Source organism: Apteryx mantelli, chromosome 12 (genome assembly GCF_036417845.1).
Source record: "Apteryx mantelli isolate bAptMan1 chromosome 12, bAptMan1.hap1, whole genome shotgun sequence".
In the NCBI taxonomy this organism is placed as follows: Eukaryota; Metazoa; Chordata; class Aves; order Apterygiformes; family Apterygidae; genus Apteryx; species Apteryx mantelli.
This window is the reverse complement of record NC_089989.1, coordinates 6061623-6081870: the sequence shown is the minus strand read 5'-3', so window position 1 is coordinate 6081870 and position 20248 is coordinate 6061623. Positions and strand designations below refer to the sequence as shown.

The 20248-nt window shown below is 37.7% G+C and overlaps 2 protein-coding genes across 5 annotated transcripts in view; both read right to left on the bottom strand.

Moving 5' to 3' along the window:
• Positions 1-20248, bottom strand: part of CHDH (choline dehydrogenase) — a 463978-nt gene that overhangs the window by 165579 nt on the left and 278151 nt on the right. The gene's annotated exons all lie outside the window — the stretch shown is intronic.
• DCP1A (decapping mRNA 1A) overlaps positions 1-20248 on the bottom strand; it is a 39228-nt gene that overhangs the window by 16530 nt on the left and 2450 nt on the right. For 2 of the 3 annotated variants that reach the window (XM_013947538.2, XM_067303776.1), the window contains exons 3-5: positions 19285-19412; positions 10054-10120; positions 2699-2837 (exon numbers count right to left, since the gene is read on the bottom strand). In XM_013947538.2, coding sequence (XP_013802992.1) covers positions 2699-2837; positions 10054-10120; positions 19285-19412 — 334 coding nt within the window. Of the gene's footprint in view, positions 1-2698; positions 2838-10053; positions 10121-19284; positions 19413-20083; positions 20108-20248 lie in introns of those variants that run through there. The other variant, XM_067303777.1, reaches the window with a different exon arrangement.

Sequence of the window (20248 nt, the reverse complement as noted above, 5' to 3'; positions counted from 1 at the left end):
GATTACAAAAACCAGACAAAGCATATTTTTTTCTTTCTACAAAAGCTGCAATATGTTTCCATATTCCATTCTCATACTGAGACAGACACAAGAAAAATACACTATAAAAAGAATCCATTCATTTCATTTTAAAAAAAACAACCAAACAAAAAAAACCCACAACACACTCTGAATTGATTCATTTTCACATACGGACTTGATGTAGCAAGTACTTGAGGGATTAAGCTGATTTAGACTCCTAGATTAAATCACTCAGACCTCCATCAATCTCTTTTGCTCTCTCTGCCCCCTTCTCACACTGACACTCTGCCAATCTCACGTGGGCTGCACACAAGGATTACTCTATGATCCATCTGGAGTGTACCAGGCAGATAAGTACTTTCTGCTCCTAAATACAAATTTATGCATAATTAACCGAGAGCCACAAAATAATTTTAAAAAATTAAGATAGGAAACTCCATTAACATTGATGAAGAAAATGCTTGGCTGCAAGAGGTTCCCATATTACCACGGCTGAGATTTGCTGCCAAAGCTGAGGTGCTCAACAGAACGTTCTCAAGGAGGGCCAAGTGTAAGCAGCATTGCTCAATCCCATTTCTCTGGCTACTTCTACAGCACTGCAATCACAGGAGGCTACGGGATTATGTTTGGCAGATTCAGTTTATAGCTCAAATACAAAGGAGGAAAGAACTGAAATAGTTGTTCTAGAAGCATCAAGAAGCAAATCAGTATCAAGAAGGAAACAGCCAGTTAGACAGTAGCTCTCCTGCAGTTCATGCCCTGGGTATTTTCTGACTGCGTGACAGCCACCACAGACTTTGATTGTCCACCATGAAATCCACATACCACACTGCTTGTTCATCAGTATTTCACTTGTCTATGGAGCTTCATTCATGATGCTTAGGAATTTTGTTCCTAGCAAAAGCTCTTCGGTACTGTCTCACGAAAAAGATCTAAATATTAGGAGAAAAGAAGAGCTGGAATACTGGAATATCCTTTAAATCATTTTTAAGAATCACCTGTTGCAAACACCTATCAGCTGATATTGCAAGAACAAAAAGGGAGAGAGACCTCACACCCCTAACAGGGCACTATCAAAACAGTGAGTTCCTGTGTTTTTTGCAAGCCTTTTATTTCTTAAAACATGTCTCAATTGATACAACATTGAAAGATGAGTCATTCAGGTTTCGACGCTTCCTTCCATGCTCTCACAAGAGCTGCTACTTTCACAATGCTGGCCTTCATACAAAGATACGCCCTCCTCCAGCAGCAGCAATACTCAAAGAATTAGAAGCAAGTTATTTTTGTATCTGTATTTAAAACATTCACAAAAAGAATTAACAGTTTTCAGAAACTAATAACAAGTTATGTAGACTTGTGAACTTAGTGCTGGCAAAAGATAGCAGAATCACCATTCTGAAATCAATTAAAAAGGACAGACACATAGTAGACAGAGACAGGAGTAGTACACTAAGGAACAGAAGGAAATTACTATATGAAGCATATTTTTCATTGCTGTAAGCTAAGTAGAGTTTACAAATGTAGTGAATGACTAAACCTACCTCTAACTCTACAAGACTTTGAGTCTTAGAAAAGACAGAAAACACTGGTGTAATTTTTATTTGCAATTCCCAGAAACAAGAATTTTCCTCACAGCAGTAGAAATCTTAACTTTGTAAAATCGGTCTATTAAGCTACATTTTCAAGTTGGATCACAGAACCCCTTCAACATGTCTTTCCTGAAATCAAAGAGACTTCTTCCTAGTACAGTTTACTTGAGGGAAGGAACAAGGCATCACTTGGAAAACAAGGCAACTGAAACAGTGGCAGAGAATGCCCGCAGTTTAAACCAAGCACAGAGGATGTGTTAAGAACCAGTCTCCAGACAGGCTTTCTTAACAACGAAAAACAATGAAAGAGGTTGACAAAGAGTTACCTAATGAACCAAGAAATACAGTTTATGAAGGCATGCATCATGCAAATTCCATGCCATTTTAAAATATGATTTTTTCCCCATATTCCCTGCCCCCCCCCAAAGTAACTGCACTTGTATCAAGGACATAGGGTAGTTAAAAGTTTCTGGACTTCTGCTGCATTACTTAATACCCCAAAATATTTCATGCAACTGCAATTAATATTCTATTATGATCCATGCCATAATCAAAAAGATCTCTCCCAGTGATTTTTGGTACAGAGAAAAAAAAGTCAGCTACTGTATGGAATATTTACCAAATGGAACTTCAAGATTACAAAGCCAGGCATATTCAGCGGTCTACAGCATTACATACATATGCCCATGCTTCCTCTGACAACGATCTCACAAAACAGAACAGTTGATGAGCACTGAAATTAAGCAGCTAATGCAGCTGTTTCAGGAAAATATTTTATTCTGTTGCGTTTGCATCTCCAAGTATCTGTCTTGGAAACTGTATTTTTCTCCCCAAGAGGTAGCAATTTAAATATATGAACATATGTGCCTATTAAATCCTGGATTAGAAGTGCTACTTTGCAATCTCCAGTTAAGAGTCTATTGCACAAGACATCTTAATATACAAGAATGATTATCCTTTATAATTTCTCTCTCAGAAATCAAAGGGCATGCCATTTTAGCAGACCCCACATGAGGCCCCTTATTCAGAAGTAGCAGTAGCATTTCTATTTGTTCAAAATGTTAAAAAAAAAAAAAAAAAATCCTTACTCGTTCGTATTCATCCTTGGCTTTACTAAGCATTTCCAGGATGTCAATGGGCCTGTTTTCACTGCAGCCATTGGTTCTGCTGGGACTTTTTCTGTCATGGCAAACTTGCTGAGATCTCTGAGCTTCTTGTTCTACCACTCTGTAACAGGAAAGGAGAAACAGGATTTCAAAATGTTATCTGGAATGAACATCTTGCAAAAAGCAGTAAAGAAGACGGTACTCCCAACATATAAACACATTTTGCTCTGCCCGAATAAAAACCTAACACACAGTTGACCAAAGTTACACAAGTTTTCATTTGCTACAAGGTTTATACAAGACAAACTGTCAAATGGTCTGTACAATTTAGCTCTAATCCAGACAGCACTGGTCCATTTCTCACAAAGTTTGCCTACAGTAAACACTACCTCTGCAAAACTGTCATGTTTAGACAGTTTTACAATAAAATATGCGGACACCCAAACACATATTATACAAAGAGCATATGTATTATGCCATAGACTGAGTAAAATTTTTTATTCTTTACTTCCTAATATGCAGTTTTCCCCCTTATTTAGCCAATTTAGGCCATGTTATTCAACAAAAAAACGATTATAAACCAATTCTAAATTAGAATCAGATCTACCATTATAAAACAAAACAAAGATACTGGGGAAGAAGAAAGCTGGCTCGCACCAGATGTCTCTGGAGTCAGTCTGTAAGGAGACGGAGAGCAAGCTGCCCCTCACTCCCCCCGCAAACCTCTGCAAAGAAAAGCAGGCTGTTTTCTTCTCTAGCTGCCCTGCAGCCATTCTGCTTACTGCAGGTCCACAACACCTCCTTTCCTCTGGCCCTTGGGGCCTACTGTTCACTCACCACTCCTACTGCCTTGCGTATCAGAAAGCTTCAACTTAAAAGATGGTTAACGTAGGCAAAAAGAGGATGCGCACCTTGTACGTTTTGTTTACAAGAGTAAAGGCAGCATACATTTCCACTCCTAATCCACATGCAGTTCACAAGATATACACGGCTATGCAATGCGCTAAGGCTTATCCTCTTGAAATAAACACAAAACAGCCTGTAATCTCCTCTTTTTTTAAGCCTGTATTAATTAAATATGTTAAGAAAAAACAAAGCATTGTAAGCAGGGCAGAGCTTTGGAGCCGGCATGTCCCTTGAGACCTCTCATGCTGTGGAACTAATGGCTGATGGAGAGCCAAAAGGTGCCACCATAGCAATCGGACAGTGGCAGTCACTCAGGCACTCAGTTTATTCGGTTCAGTTAGGATGCTAGAATAACTCTGTAGTTTATAGACTCTTGAGTAAATAGATACGTTACTCTATGTTGTCATTCTTAAGGAAAAAAAAGTGCAAGTCCTAGGAGTTCCTTAATTTTCCTGCAGCCAAGCCAACTTATTTCACTAGAGTTTAGCTGTGTTTATTTGAAGAAAAATTAGAAGTGGCTTTTAAAATCCAATTTTGCCCAGGAAAATTACTTTCAAAACTTTTAATTGTACAATCACACATACAAGCCACTTATTTAACCAGCTTCTTATCATGCAACGCAGCTTTCCCTCTGCACGCCAGCATTCACCTGCAAGCATAACTCAGAATATGGAGGCCAATCTACACCCTGCGAGAAAATTTCTAACAGCTACAGCATGTGCTGGCTTGGATGAAGCAGCTCAATACCGTACAAATGTTTCTATGGTGATACCCTCGGAGAACATTTTGTTCTAGCACCCCACACCGTCACACAGTCCTGGCTTAGGACTTGTCTAAACTCAGCTCCAAAAGTAGGGATGAGAAAGGGCAAGATAAAAGAATCAGAATACTTTGCCGAGATTTAGAAAAGTGTCAGCATAGCTATATCAGGATAAATAAGTACTTCAGTTAAAGGGCAAATTCCGGACATTCGTGCACGCGCTGCCTTGTAGGTGAAGTGAAGGCTCAAATCTTCAGACCCTCTTTCTGCTCTTAACTAGGTGGTTTGGAAGTTTTTAAACAAAACATCTTCCCATTAAAAATATTACTAACTGGTCTCAGAGCAAAGCATTTTCAAGGAATACATCCATTTTGCAGAACTGTTTCACCAAGATTCCTGCAAAATATTTCACAGTATTTTTCTTATTGTCCCTTATGAAGTGTTTCTTATCTTTTTAAAGTTTACTTTCATTTTCTAAAGAATTGTAACTATGAAACTTTGTCTCGTGCAGGTTATATTCAAATGGTGGTGCAGGGGGTAAATACAAAGCAGTATTCCCCCCAAAACTCTGAGATACTCTCTCACCTCTGCCTGTACCTCAGAAGCCAGTTGAGGTCTGATTGTAAGAAACAGGACAGAACAAGCCTATCAACTAATCTCAAAATACAAAACCACAATTTATGTGTCAGAATACAAACTTTCACCCAACGTGAATTTTGGAAAAAACCTTGAAACAAACAAACAAGCAAACAAAACAAAAAAAAAAAATCAAGATTTTGTCCTACTTCTGGAAAGCTCTCCCTTCATAAACAGTTATCATCTCAACTCAATGTCACCCAAACTAATTTCTTCCCAAGTTACCAGTTTGACCACTTCCATCAAACTTTTCTCATTCCAGGAAACTCTGGAATTCTTTTTAAAAATAATTTTTTTCTTTAACTTCCGTAAATCAAATACCTTTGCTGAGCTCGGACAAGTAGTCAAAGGAAGAAGCTGCTACTAAATGCAGATCTATACTGAGGATGCTCTGTATAGAATCGGGGTTAAATCTTTTTTAAGCAATGCCTACTGTTTCCATTATATCAGACAGTGGAAGAGGCACACATTCCTTCAGGGACACAGTAGCTGCAGTGACAGTCTGCTCAAGAATATCTGCAACTATAGCATTGAAAAATATACCTGGCACAACCTCACAGCAGAGTGAGGGAGAGAATGTGAGAAGTGAAGGTCTGTGATTACACAGCCTATGAAGAGTAATTTAGTTTTCTTTTGAAAGATAAGCCGCCAAAATATAAATGGATGGCTTGCAATCTTGTTAACTCAATCTAGCACAATAAGGTCAAGTCAAACAGCAGGAAAGAGAATGCAAATCTCCTCGAAACCTTTTATGGTTATGTTTTTGAAGCTGTGAGGTACTATAAAAGCAGGAGTTTCCTATAAGTGATAGGGAAGCACCCCCCCCCCCAAAAAAAACAAAAACAAAAGCAAAAGGTTACCATCAGTGACCATCCACATTTCCACAGCTAAAAACAAAACTTGAACAAAATAAATATTTCTGGAAGTTAGTGTAAATACCTTATTTGAAATATATGGAACTAAGCCTGATAGGGCCTGTTACCATTTGTTGGAATGCCACTTTCCTTGTTGAAGTTTTAGTTTTAAGTACACTATTAATTAAATACTATTTATTTATTAAATACTATTAATCTTCCTCCCTTTAAATACATCTTTCATCCCAGCATGAAAAATTCAGGCAGCTTCAGCCTCCTTCTTGTAGGGAAGGTGGGGAGGAAGTATCAAGATTTGTAAGCTTTCTTCTTTCTACCCATTTGGGGGGAGAGGAAGCATGAAGTCTGTAGAAAGAGATGTCAGCAGAATAGTGTCAATCCACTTTTTGTAAAGTTTTAACTGCAGCCTCACAAGTCAAGCTTTTCCATTCTGCAACAACGCACAACTAGAACTTCTTCATTTCATTTTTCTTAGTATTCATCTTTAGCTACTCAGAAACCTACAAGATGTACTGTATCAAATGAAAGGTGGTTTCATTCCCCAGGGAATTTTTGGCAAATAAGTAGTATACATATACTATATACATCTCTCAGGATAAAAACAGTTTCTGCAAATGTTTTTGTAATCCCCAAAACCAATGCCCATGTTTTCAAGAAAAATGGAACAGGAGTACTTGGACATTCTGTAGACTAACAGCAAAAAGAAGAAAGGCTTTATGAAAAAACATTCAGTTAGAAAAGACTTATTAGCAGTACTTTGGCTAGAAAACATCACTTGCACCCTTTTTGACCAAGTAAACTGCAGCAAAGGCTAAAACCATACTAACGTGTGGCCTTAGCTAGCTCAGCAAAATTCAACCACCTGTATTCTGTCAGTATTCAGTCAATAAATCTTTACATGTACAAAATTGTTCTTTCTAGTTTCACTGAAGTAACTATACTCAAGACATATTCTCCAAAATCTGCTTGATGCATTAACAACTCTAATTTATTTTCAAATATACTCTTAATCCACAAGCATTCCACCATCTTCAGCAAAAATTCCCACACATTCAAAGCAAACAAACAACAAAACCCATTACAGCTTTTTCACCTTCCAGGATTATTTGCAATCACAGAAATTTTGCAGGGTGCTGAGATGCTACAGTCACAAGGGTGTGGGTAAGTGTACCATAAACAGGGGCAAAATGATTATATCCACTTTGGCATTTCTACTGTTCTTGTGCATTAGCAAAGCTCTAGTACAAACAACAGAGACAAAAAAAAAGTGGTGGTGGGGGGGGCAAGCTACAAGAGTTTACAAAACAGATGGCAATAAAGTTTAGAACATACCCAAACTGGCTTTGAATGAACCCACTGGGCTCCTGTATTTTCAGAATACTATAGAATCCAGCAATAAGAGTACAGGTGTCTTCAGACTGTTGTACCATGGTTACGCTGCCCTCTTACCTGATTAAACTTTTAAAGAACCCTGAAGTATCTACATCTCATGATTCATACTATAGCACCTAGACTAATTTAATACCAAATAAATTCAAGTTTTGCTATATGACACTTAGAACTGCAGCGTAGCTGTGCATGACCCAAAGAATACAGTAGAGTTTGAAGGGTTTCCCTCTTTCTCCCACTCCAAGTATTTGTCACTATTTTTAATTAAAAGACACTTCACAAAAAACCTTCCCTTCTAACACTCAGTTTTTAAAGTGGAACAGTGAACTTGTCATTAGTTTTTAAAATTAATAGCAATTGGATGATTCCTAATCACTGAAGCTACGCTGGTTAGCTACTGAGTTTGGGGTATTTCCTCCCACACCCCCTTCCATTTCCATTATCCTTTACATTTTTGATAGTCTCAGTCTTACTTTTAGGTGAAAAAACAAAGTTGCAGTTTAAAGAACAAAAATGAACAGCTGGTCTCACCATGACTACAATAAATGCAGCATTACACGTATAAGTTTACATGCAAATGTAAATACACTAGTCCCCCAACTAATCAATCCCAGCAACTTTTTATTAGTCATATTTAGCATACATCTTGCACACCTTCACTATTTTACTTGTTTTAAACCCCTATAGTGGTAGGGTCGTACACATTATATTCAAACTCTTGACATCTGGTTGACAGAAGAGATGACACAAACACTTCTGATTCTAATAAATTTATTTCAACTTTTAAAATTTTGATTCAAAATAACTTCTAAGAGTCATTTTCACTCAGTTGTTTCCTATTAATCCTTGTATTTGGACAAGCCAATTAACAGCAAAATGTCTGACGCTGCTGTGGGGCGAGGGGGAGGGAGAGAGGGAGAAGGAATGGAAACAGTATGGTTTATCAGGATGAGATAGAAAAAATAAGAAGAGATCTTGATATTGCAGTCTGCCATTTGTGTTGTCATACGTTGCTTCTGTGGGACAGGACAGGGAGGAAAACACCCACTGATAAGCTTAAGAAAATGTTTATACTATGACTACTTTCCATATTATGAAGTTTTATCAGCCTTCAGGATGTCATGACTTGCAAGGCATGACATGCTGATTAAGACATACAACAGAAAAAGTTCTGAAAGAATGATGCAGAAGAAAAGCAAAGCAGAGAAGAAGGGAAGAGCAGATATCCTGTTCAGTACATCTGCAATTTTGCATTTTTGTTACGCTTAACTACCCTGTCAGATGCTCGTTTTTTGTGGTTTTTTTTTTTAAAAAGATTGTTTCTCTGATTTTGTAATCAAATGTTTTTTACAGGAGGACATTAAAGCTTCATTTAAATTAATCCCCATCCTGCTCTATTAGCAAGAAAGATGTTGGATTAATCAGCCAGGCATCTTGCCTTTTTTGGTGCAAGAATACTCTTTAAAACATCTTTTTACTAGAAGTTAAAGACTTCCAAAAGTCAAGTTTTGCTGTCCTCCAACAACCTGTGAAGTTCTGATAGGCTGATGAAACTCCAGGTGCCAAGTCAGTAGGAGAAATTTTTTTTTGGCAAGCCTAAGTCAACATCCCTCTGACAAACAGCTGGTCAAAAGACTACCGATAACACCCCATGGGACAGTCCTACATACTATTCCCACTCAGTCAAGTGAACTCTAACTTAGATACAAATATTCATAATTATCCAAAATAAGCCTTCTGTGTCGTTCAACAGATTTCACATCAAGTCTTACTCAAATACATTAACTACATCCATCAAATTGAAAGCGAAGATTAATTGTATCAGCTGGACTACTAAATTCTACAGAAATCACTACCTCTCCCTCCCCTAATTCCAGAAAGCAATGCACCTTCTCTGGCAGCAAAGCCGGCGCAATCAGCTCCCTCCCTTCCTGACCTCCGTAGTTCATGCCAGCTTCTGTACACTAGTCCGAATCCCTCCCCAGCTGTGCCGCTACAACTCTCTGTGGTACACATTCATTAACTACACCACTATATCCTAGCTTAAACTAATTAACAAAACCATATTATTGCAAAGACACATAGCCTTTTAAGAGTTTTCTTTTAACTGAGATCATTTCAGAGATTCACCTGTTGCATGGCCACTGCATCCGAGAGCCCCATGAACTACAAAATGAGAACAAGTGATGGGGCAGTTTTGTAAACAGACTTTACTTCCAGAGAAAGAAAACCCACAACCTTGAACAGCAATCCATAAGTCCAGCAACAACAAGCTCCTATTACTTCAAAGTTTTGCCTGCTCTCCAAACTTCATTTCAATTCTGTAAGATTCCACCTACTTCTCACATTTCTCAAGTCTCTTCACTTCTAGTCAGGAATAAGGTGGGTTTTTGTTTTTTGTTTTTTTTAAAGGAAAAAAAGAATGCAGCCGTCACTTGCCAGGGTGTTACTCTGCTTTAACCATTCCTACACAAAATAAAGTATAAAATACAAACGTGTATACTTGCTCTCTTTAGACAATACCACACGAATGCTTTAACCAAATTTTTTTAACCACTTATAGTGTTAAAGCATTTAATTATTTAACACACAAAATCTTACTCCCCCCCCCCCCCAAAAAAAACACAGTAGCAGCAACAACACTGTATTTTTTCCATGGGGGGGGGGGGGGAGGAACAGAAGATGTGTAAGAGGTTCTTTAAAAAAAAATTTTTTTTTTTGTCTTTCCTGTATTACATGAAAGAGTTACAAAATAACAAGACCAAGGTACTTACTTAGCCATGAGTTTTGCTATTCGATGGCAGTCATTCTTGTCATAAAACCAGATACTGTAAATTGACACTTGAAAATAAGAAGGAAAAAAGCAAGCGTAAGATAAAAGTTCAAAAAAACAAACAAAAAAGAAAGCAAGCAAGAAACAGCAGTCTATTAGCTCTGCAACATATGAATTACCATCAATTTCCACTCAAATATTCTGTGCATGATGAGCATTTATAAAGTAACTCGATGTAGCATGCGCGCAAACACAAATACAATGTCAATTAGATTAACTTAATGAATTACAAAATGCTGATACTTGTTCACAAATACAAGTGACAAGAAAAATAAGTTTTAAATACCAGATGTCTTCTCACTACAATGGCAATCTTATGTTTATAATTACTGATTCTACCACTTAAATTAGGGTAAAGAATACCTATACAGGTTTTGAACACTCATTTTTTAAATTAAGTCAGTCTGAGGTGTAGCTACAGCATGGCAGTTCAGTCAGGGGCGTTCTGGCACCTTCCTCTCAAAATTCTTTCTGTAAAATGTAATGGTATGGGAAGGAAGTAGTACCAATACTCCAGCCATACTGTGACATTCACAGAGCTACTTAAAACCGGATTCACGTTGAACTCTACTTTTTAAAAGTAGCCAGAACAAGCCAATGAGTTCAAAAAGGCTCCAGTTCAGCAAGGCACCAAGCACAGTGGAGGCTTTCAGGAGAACTGAAGTCCCAGTGAAAGTGGGCCAAGGTAGATCCTGACCACTCAGCTGAAAGATACCCCAGAGCGAGCAGCTTTTCTTCATCAGCAATTCCACTTTAAAAGAGGCCATTTCCCCCCCCTCCCCCAGATACCTACTCATCTCGTTGCCCCCTCAGCTGTGCCAGCGCAACAAATGTGCAGAACTCTTCTCAGGATTGTATTTAATCCAACACACAAAGCAGGTCACTTTAAATCTTGGTTCATCTATCAAATTTATCAATGCAGAGTGTGCAAGCACATTAAAGGCAATTACACACTGTTCGTATGTTTCCATTAAAACATTTTTATTTCCCAAAAAAACCCTTTTAAATAGCCTTTTAAAACTTATCTTTGTTCTGCAGTTCATACCAACATTTTTATGAAGTTGAAATCACCACCTAATTGTAAAATACGATTTAAAGGGAAGGAAAAGAATGAGTTTTTCAAAATGTGAATACACAGCCTTTTCTAGCTAGACACAAGTCCCCTGTTCCCCTTACCACCACCACCCCAAGCAGAATCCATTCTTTTCTTCAAGACACTCAGAAATCTCAGTCAAAGCCCACTCAAAGTTATTTCAAGCCATGGCAAAGAGGGAGATTATTTTCCAGAGATTATTTTCTAGACCTTCTAGTTATGCCAGGCTTACTGTTTTGGACCAAAACCCTGAAAAAGTCACGCACACACCTCATTTCCATAACAATATCCTAAGACCAACTGAATTTCTACCTTGTTTCAACTTTTAACTTGCTTCTCTTTTTAACAACTATGTTTGGGCGTTTGATTCTTGAGAAGTTACAGCTTCGGCAATAAGAAACAAAGCTTTTCAGGTTATAAAGAAATCAATATACTACCATTTAAGAAATATTTTTTTTCTTGAAAAAGAATAAGTCAGGAAAGAAATTCATACATGTAGCCAATGTTTATGAAATATTTCTGAAAATGTACAGTTTAAGACAACTATGTTGTCCACTGCACTGAAACCTGAAAGCATTTCAGTTAGAGCTATTTCTTTAGACACGTAGCCTAGTTTAATGCTTAAGAAAAGCCCTTTCCCTTCCCTGACTCCATTATCAGACAAAATGCCAAGAGAAGAAATCTTCTTCAAAAGCATACTTGCTGAAGGAATAAAGATAAGAAACCTGTAATGATAGCTTAATGGGAGAAATGATAAAAGTCACACCCAATTCTGCCAGAAACAGACCTACAGAAGACCAGAAGTAGATCCAAATCTCAGTTCTGTCTATGGAGTATCAGTTCCCCCTCCCACACTGTGTACTACTGGCAAGCAATCATAGGGAGTCACTACAAAACATTAATAGTAATATGAAGATGTTAATAAGATCACTAACAAGTAAGCCTGTGTGTTAGTTTAGTTATGGTCCAACAGACTGGAACGTTTACCTCCCTCTTTTGGAAAGACTCATTTGTATTATCAGTTCAGCTCCCTCATGCCAACATTTCCCCCCAACAGCATTACTGTATTTGATGCATGCCTTTCACTCATGCAATTTTATTTATGAGCATTCTTTCATCAGACACAGAGTTGGTATTTACCAATTCCCTTCGAACGTGTGATTTTTTTTTATTATGTCCAGCATAGATATTAGCTCAATATTGTTGTGCCCCAGTATATTTCTACTACAGTTCTTTAACAATTTCTTTCAACAGAAGTCACTAAGTGTAACTCATTTTTCACCTAGTCCAACACTTCCACTCCAGCCTTTCTGTGCTGAATGTTGGGGCAGCATCTTTAACAATCAAGTAGAAACAGTCTGTAATCCTCATCAGCAACATCTTTCAGCTGGATTTGCACTAGGTTGACATACATGAAGTCAAGAATAGCCCACTTCATAACCAAATCAAACTTAATAAAAATCAAAAGAAGAAATTAGTTATCTTCATCTAAATTATTCTCAGACACCTAGGCAAATTATTTGTCAGTTTCTAATAAACATTCTGATCCACAAATATTTATCTAGACATGCAAGATCCAACTCTTCCTCCCTGAACTTGATTGAATCAATCATTAAAACCTAATTGAAATTCCTACAGGAAAGCAAAGAGAATATGCCCATTACAGCTAGCTGACACCAAAAGGGATGATCGGCCCATCTCTCTTCTACGTTTTTGCTTCTACTGCTTCATGAAGCAGTCAGTTCAGCCTAGTGTTGCAGCGCAGTGCAGCTGCTGAATTGCTAGATCTGACCTAAGAGCAGGAACAGGAAAGTGTGACAGAGGCCTTACTCTTTGGCAGAAGGCTGCAGTTTAAAGTTAAAATGAAGTTGCATCCCAAAGCTGTAGTTTCACTTAAAGTTTCTTTATAAGTTAGCAGTAAGAAGCACTGTCACCACCCTCACATTCTCACAACCTTGCTCCTCACTCTGCTCCAGTCCACCCTTTCTCTTGTATCAGTTGGGTACTTTTAATCCAGACCCTAATCCTGTTTTCGCATCAGCTTCACAAACATAACACCTGGCACAAGAGGGAGGGCAGGAACAAGAAGCTGGGGGCAGCACAGTAATGCAAAACTGTTAAAATGTTCATAAAACCGTAGCCTGAGAAAACCATGCAAAAATAAATATATACAGAATTCACCAGTAATGCCAGTTTGAGAGATTCCAGACAGCAGCACTCTCCTGCCTTAGGCAGTTTAGCCATTCATGCAGCCATATCTTCATCTGATTCAAAAAGATGAGCTGGTTTAAAAGGTACCTTATCTAGTTTAAAGGGCAGATGGGGAGAGAAAGAAAAGCTTTATTTTACAAATCCAGTTAAGATGTTGCCACACAATGACTCAAGCAGAACAACCAGGAGCGGGGGACACAACCTTTCAAATTCTCTCTGCAAAGCAAGGATGCATATTTTGAAACCCATCCTCTAGCACAATCACGGGAACTAACTCAACCCTATCTGAGTACCACAAGAAAACAAACCAGCGCCTCAGTCACTGCAGGAAAATTTGATGTATCCACCTGATGAAACTTGCTCTATTCTAAATGACATTCCAAAAATATTACAGAAGCTGCACAGATAGATCATTTTACTGTCCAGATAGAGTTTAAGACAAAGGCACATAAAGTAATCTCTCGCGAAGCTCGTATTTCTTCCAGTAGCAACGTTGGCTGAAATGTCACCTTTCCCCAGCCACTCAGCCCTAATCTCTTTCCCACTGAGCTGTTTCCTGTTCCTGTGTTTCTCAATACAAATATCAGCCTGCCACATAGATTTATGAATAGTTAGAATTTTTAAAAAGACTCCCTCCCTTTTTTTTTTTTCTTTTCATTTTGAATATTTTAAACCATTTCATAGATATAGGTCACAGCACAATTCCACAAGCAGTTGTACTGGAGTCACTCAGAAGGTGGCAAACAGCATCCAGGATCAGGAACACTTTAAACGAACTCTGCCATCTGACAAAACGTAGTGTGGAATGAGAGGGATTACCACTTTGCAACACTGAACCAGAGCAGAAGACTCCTTCCAGTTAGAGTACCAACTTTCAGGTCACACTAAGTATTTTTAGCACCACTTACCAGCTTTCAGAGGTTCCTCCCCTCCCCCTAGCTTGTATTGCTTCTTGAGCTGTAAAGGTATCAGGACCAGGCTCCTTTCTTATCTCAGACTAAAAGGCTGGGCTAATGCGCTGGCTGGAGCGCCATTCAGCTTCAGCAATCAGAGATACATTATACTCGCAGCATTACCCCCCCTAACCACGAGGCTGGCAATGAGAGACTTTCTCCTTCAGGATAAGGAGACCCTGCTTTGAAACCAGTCAGGAGCTCTTTCAAAAAAATTTAAAAGCCATTTGTAGTAAGGCAACTGTTTTTTTTTTGGCTGTTCTGAATATAAGCCTATTTAATTAATGATAAAACAACAAGCCAGAAGACAGCATTTTGTACCCAAGTTTTGCACTTAAAAGCATAAAAGTCTCCAAAATCCATCTTTTGTTTTACTACCTCTTACCTTTGGCCAAGGAGTAAGAAGCAAAACAAACAAACAAAACCCAACACAATCAAGGACCATTTCTTCTAATACCAAAAAGTTTTATGCTTAGCATCTGTCTTTTCAGCACCATGGAAATCAATCTGCCTGACCTCCCCAGAGAACTAGCTTGGATTAAAAAGCCTTTTATTCAAGATCAACACCACCAATACAGAGGGAAAGTTATACATGAGAAAGACGCAGAAGAATACTTGTTGCAGACTTTAAGAGGTAAGTTTGTCATCATTTACAACATTGACTAATTTTCCTTTATTATTAAGCAAATTATCAGCTTGCCAAAAATTCTGCTGCAGAATAGCTTTCCTACTCAAACTTTCACTTTATAGGTTTAAAGAAACTACAGAACTTTCAGATTGGGCTTTTATTATTGTTACTGATAGAACCATACGGTTCTTTTAACACAGAGAGTTTTTAAACATACTTTTTACAAAATATGAACCAGAAGAAACAAACTTAGGTTGATCAAAAAAAAAAAAAAAGATATATCAATGGGATGCAGTGCTTCATGAACAAACATTCTGAAGAACACACATGCATCCAGAGGGAAAGTTAGAAGTCGATCTAATGCACACACCAACACATATTCCAGATTAAACAGTATTAATACATAAAGTATAACTTAGAGTTTTACCTTTTAAGAACTCTAAATTCAAAATATGTTACATTACAGAAATGAAATTGATTAACTTCACTTCTTGATTATTTCTAATTTGGAGATCATACCTGCCTTCTTTAAATTCTCCCCAAAAATAAAAAATAGAATACTTTTTTCTTTTGCCACTATAATTGGTATAATGTCTTAGAGCTTCTTAACCACTGCTCTTCACCATTTTTGCTTTAAGAAGATCTGACACTTGCTGAATAAATGGTGAAGTTTTAGAGCAGCATTATCTAAAAAAAGTAGACATAACCTTTCTCAAAATTCTGGGTTTAAGTATTGTTTGGGGGCTTGAATCCTAGGATGTTACTGGTATAAATGGGGGGGGGGGGGAAGAAAGGAATTGGGAAAGATTTCCTAATTACATGGTAAGAAAATAACACATTTTTAGTATTTAAGACAAAACAAAACAAAAAACCCACCTTCTACCTGTCCTACATCTAATCAATATAACAAATAACACATTGACCCAACTGACTTCCATTTCACTCTTAGTGAACAGAGAGAATAGATATAAGAAAGCTATTAAAACATTTAGTCCTTTCTCATCATTGCACAACCAGGAAAGACTCCTTATTATCTTACTCCGTAAAAACAAACAAGAAAAAAAAACAAAAAACAAAAAACCCCAACTATCAAAGAAGAGTACAGCCTCTTTTCCAGTGAGGGGACAAAATAGCAAACCCCTCAATTAGTCTTGCTTCAAGAGCATGACAAATCCTTTGTGCAAACAGATAAAGATAAGGATCTCATGTCTGCAGCTTAACAAAAATAAGTTCTGATGCGCAAACTAAGAATTCCATTGTATTAAAAAATATATATATTTATTTGCACAAATCAAACTAAGAGATTAGTTAAAAAAACACTAAAATATTATGATCTAGCATGACAGGCAAATCATTCTTAGAGCCTCCAGCCAAGTAAAAATAATGTTCACATACTGCTTACAAGATTTTTCTCATATAACTTGTTAATAGCTCTGCACAGATTGGAGTACTTCATTCTTGATATACTCAGAACAGTTCTCATGCCAATAACTGTGGGAGAGAAATGCCAGAGGCCTAAGCTGGTATACATAACAGACTTTGCCCTTATCTTCTTAAGTCAAGATACAATCCAAGAGCAAAGTGAAAATGTGAAGCTTATAAAACAGTAGTGTCACATTCATTGACAAATATTATTGACATGGAATATTTCCTGAGTACATGGTGGCATAGTTTTGTTTTAAGCATCTTTACTATCACTACCACGTCCTGGGGAAGCGTAAACTGTGATTTGCTGTTGATCCTGCTACGACCTAAACACATAGGCAAACAGCAGTATTAACAAACATAATTTGGGGGTTTTGTTAGAAATCTGAACCATCCCCAACCCGAAAGCTAAGGAAACAGAACAATCAGTCCAATAACAGTCTTAGCAGGACAACTTATTAGGAGTTTGTAACGATCCTAGCAGGACAACTTATTAAGAGTTTGTAACGATCCTAGCAGATTTCTTCAAGCAGGATCAAAACACAGGCTACATGAAATGGGATTGTTACCAACACTGTGTAAAAGAGAAATTTTTTTCCTTGCCCAAACTAGTAGTCCATCCTCTGCCATTGTTAAATTATCGCAGAAGAACTTCACGTTAAACCCATAAATGCACATTAACCATTGGCTTCAAACTCTATTTTGAGTTAGTCACAGGAACGCAAGGGTTTTACGTGCCAGCAGCCAGCTGAGTAGAAGTGGATACTCTTCTGCATCTAAAGAACTTGGACAAGAAATCCCTAACCTAATCATGCAACTAACATATATGTGTCGAAATTTGTCTGCAACAAATCCAAATCAATCCTGAATTTTTTTTTTTTAAATACTTTTCTGGAATACTGTGCAGACAGATGCAAATAGATTTAACACTGAATATCTCAAACATGTATTTTGCTTTTCGTAACTAATTCAGTGGGTAGAGGTCAGACAATTTGGGAAGCTGCATGGGAGGAAAAGAAAATCCAGAATACAACAACTAAGTACAGAAGGCAAGGGAATTGGGGGTATTGAAATCATAAGGAATATTCCCTCTGCCAAAAACAAACAAAACCAAAAACGTAGATACTGCTTTTTGTGCTTTTATGCTTGTATTCAAAAGAAGCAAACACTAGCAGAGCACACAAAATAAACTGGTCAGCTGCTTATTTGTGACACACAGAAAAATAAGACAAGTTAACTATATCTGTTACCATTTTGCAGTCAAAGGGGAGACTGTTTCCGGACATGCTGCCCTCTTCTAAGGGACAGGAAAGAGTGACAAAATAAAGGATAGTTTTCAACCAATGTCTTTTTTAAAAAGACAATAGAAAAAATTTAAGGAGGAAAAAGGTATTTTTGATTACCTCAAAATGGAATTATTTCCCTCAAGCCTATCATGTTTTCCTCACACATCTTTGAATTTCTTCCTTCCACATGCTTCTATTCTGTCTGTATCCCAACTCCCATTAGCCTCCCACAGGCTTTACACAGTAGTGTCCCATAGGAAAATGGGAGCTTTTGTCAATGACAGAAAGGCATATTATTAGCTTCAGGGGTTTCTAATGAACTCACACACAGCTCACCTTCTCCGACTACTTCCATTAAGTGATCCTCTCCCACTATCATACAACATGACCATTCCACAGCTTCTTCCCGATACCATTAGCAGCTCCAACAACAACCACCACCACCTTCCCGTATTCCTTATGTCACTGATCTCACCTTTGCAACACTTTCCTCTCCTGTCACCTGCCATCTTCCCTGACCCCTGCCACCATCCTCTACAGCCCCTCTTCTCTCCAAACCTAGCAACCTGCTTAAGTATCCAACTCAATACTAATCCCATCCCACCATTTTCATGCGAATCATTCACTTTCCTACATCTCCTAAATTTCTCAGCTTACTGACTAGTTTGCCTTTTCCCTCTCTTACATTTGAGGAAGGAGGACTGCTAAAACTTTATGAAAAGTGAACCCTCCAACCTTAAGCTGTTTTCTCTCACCAAAATGGAACCATTCCTGCTCCCAGAGCCTGGAGGCATTCCAAAAGTAAAATAGGATGAGATTAATGTTTGACTGCTCTTTTAGGTACACCGAAGCATAACCAAAGCAGTTCCTATCTCCATAATTCAAGGAGACATTAGCTGATAGGCAGCAGAGATGAGGTACTATCTCCAGAAAGCATACAGGCTCTCTTGGCAATTCAGAAACAGGGCCTGTGACAAGACAGCAGCAAAGTAATTTCAGACTAACTCTCTGCTTCATGGGATGCCTTTTATATTATCTAATTATTCTAATGAGAATTCCACAAACACTAGACTCCCTCTTCCTCTCTTTAAGGGCTAGATAAACTACACTTTGAGCTCTCTGGAGTAACAGGATTTGTGCTGTGTGGCATACTGGGACTCTGAAGCTCAACTGACGACCCGAAACACTACTAGATTTGAAAAAAGTTTTGTAATTTTTGCTTTAGAAATCCTCAAACACCAGCATCAAAAATAATCAATCTTTACTGTTTTTTAATAAATTTCATTAATGCTATGGCACTAGGCAAAGGTTTAGATTAAGCCTATGATATTATAAATTAAAAAGAAGACAGAATATAACAATACTGAACTGAGTTCTTCTATCTCGGTTTCATTGAAAGCAGGTGGTTACCACAATACATTGTGTGGGTACTTAATTAAATTTAGCACTTCACAATCAGACATTTCATTGGAACCTGCCCCATCATATTATATTTGAAACAGACCATTATATCAAAGTGGTCTGGATTATAAAACAGCATATTAAGTTTATATGGATTTTAAAGAGTTATACTCACAGCTAGCATTTCTGTAGAGAAGAAAAGGTTCATGGAGCTGGAACTCCAAGTCTTTATTCACCGGTTCAACTAGGTTGTGCATGTTCAGTCGATTCACTATCGTAAAACCATGATAAGGAGAAGCTGACCTATTGATTCAATTAAAATAAAAATCAAGGATTAATACCTTGATCAACATGTACAACACTTATTTGAAACAGAATTATGAATTAATCTTTGAGTCTCTACTGCTTCATTAGGTCAAACTTTATCAGTACAGAAGCTCTAATAGCTGCTCTTGTGTGTCATTTCTTGGCCAACCAGCTAATTTAAATCTAAGATCACACTTACCTCAAACTAAGACCAGGATAAACATTAAAGTTCTACACTGCTAAACTGAGGAATCAAAGACATGCCCCAAGACCTCAAAAAAACTATTCAAAAAGCCTACAGCAAGGCCAGGATCAAAATTCAAGTGTATTCAATCCTTCATTCACATAGATGGTCTTGGAGCATTTTAGAATCTTTAGTTGGAGGAGAAGGGGGTAGGGGACTCCTCCCCAACCCCAAAAACCAAACCATACTACTCAGCAACACTTACCTTACTGTAAATACATATGACAATAAAAGAACTGTTAGCTTAAATAACAGGAAATATACCTAAAGAGGAAGCAGAGGCTCTTAAAACACTTAAAATTTTATTGCTTGGTGAAACAAGTTTTAAATATCTAGATTTTCATTAAATGCCAGGTGGAAAAAGAAAACATCAAGCAAGCAAGCATTGGAAGTTCAAGTTAGCTTTAGATCCGTTTTCTCTTACTGCAGGAATGTCGTGTCAGCACGGTCAGCTGTGCCTGCAAGCAGTCATACTATCAACACAGCATGATGAAGGCCTTTGGGGAAAAAGGAGGCTTATATTTTAGGTCATTCAAGTCTGAGAATAGAACTAGCCAAGAAAAGAAAAGCCACTAGAGTCAAATCAAAT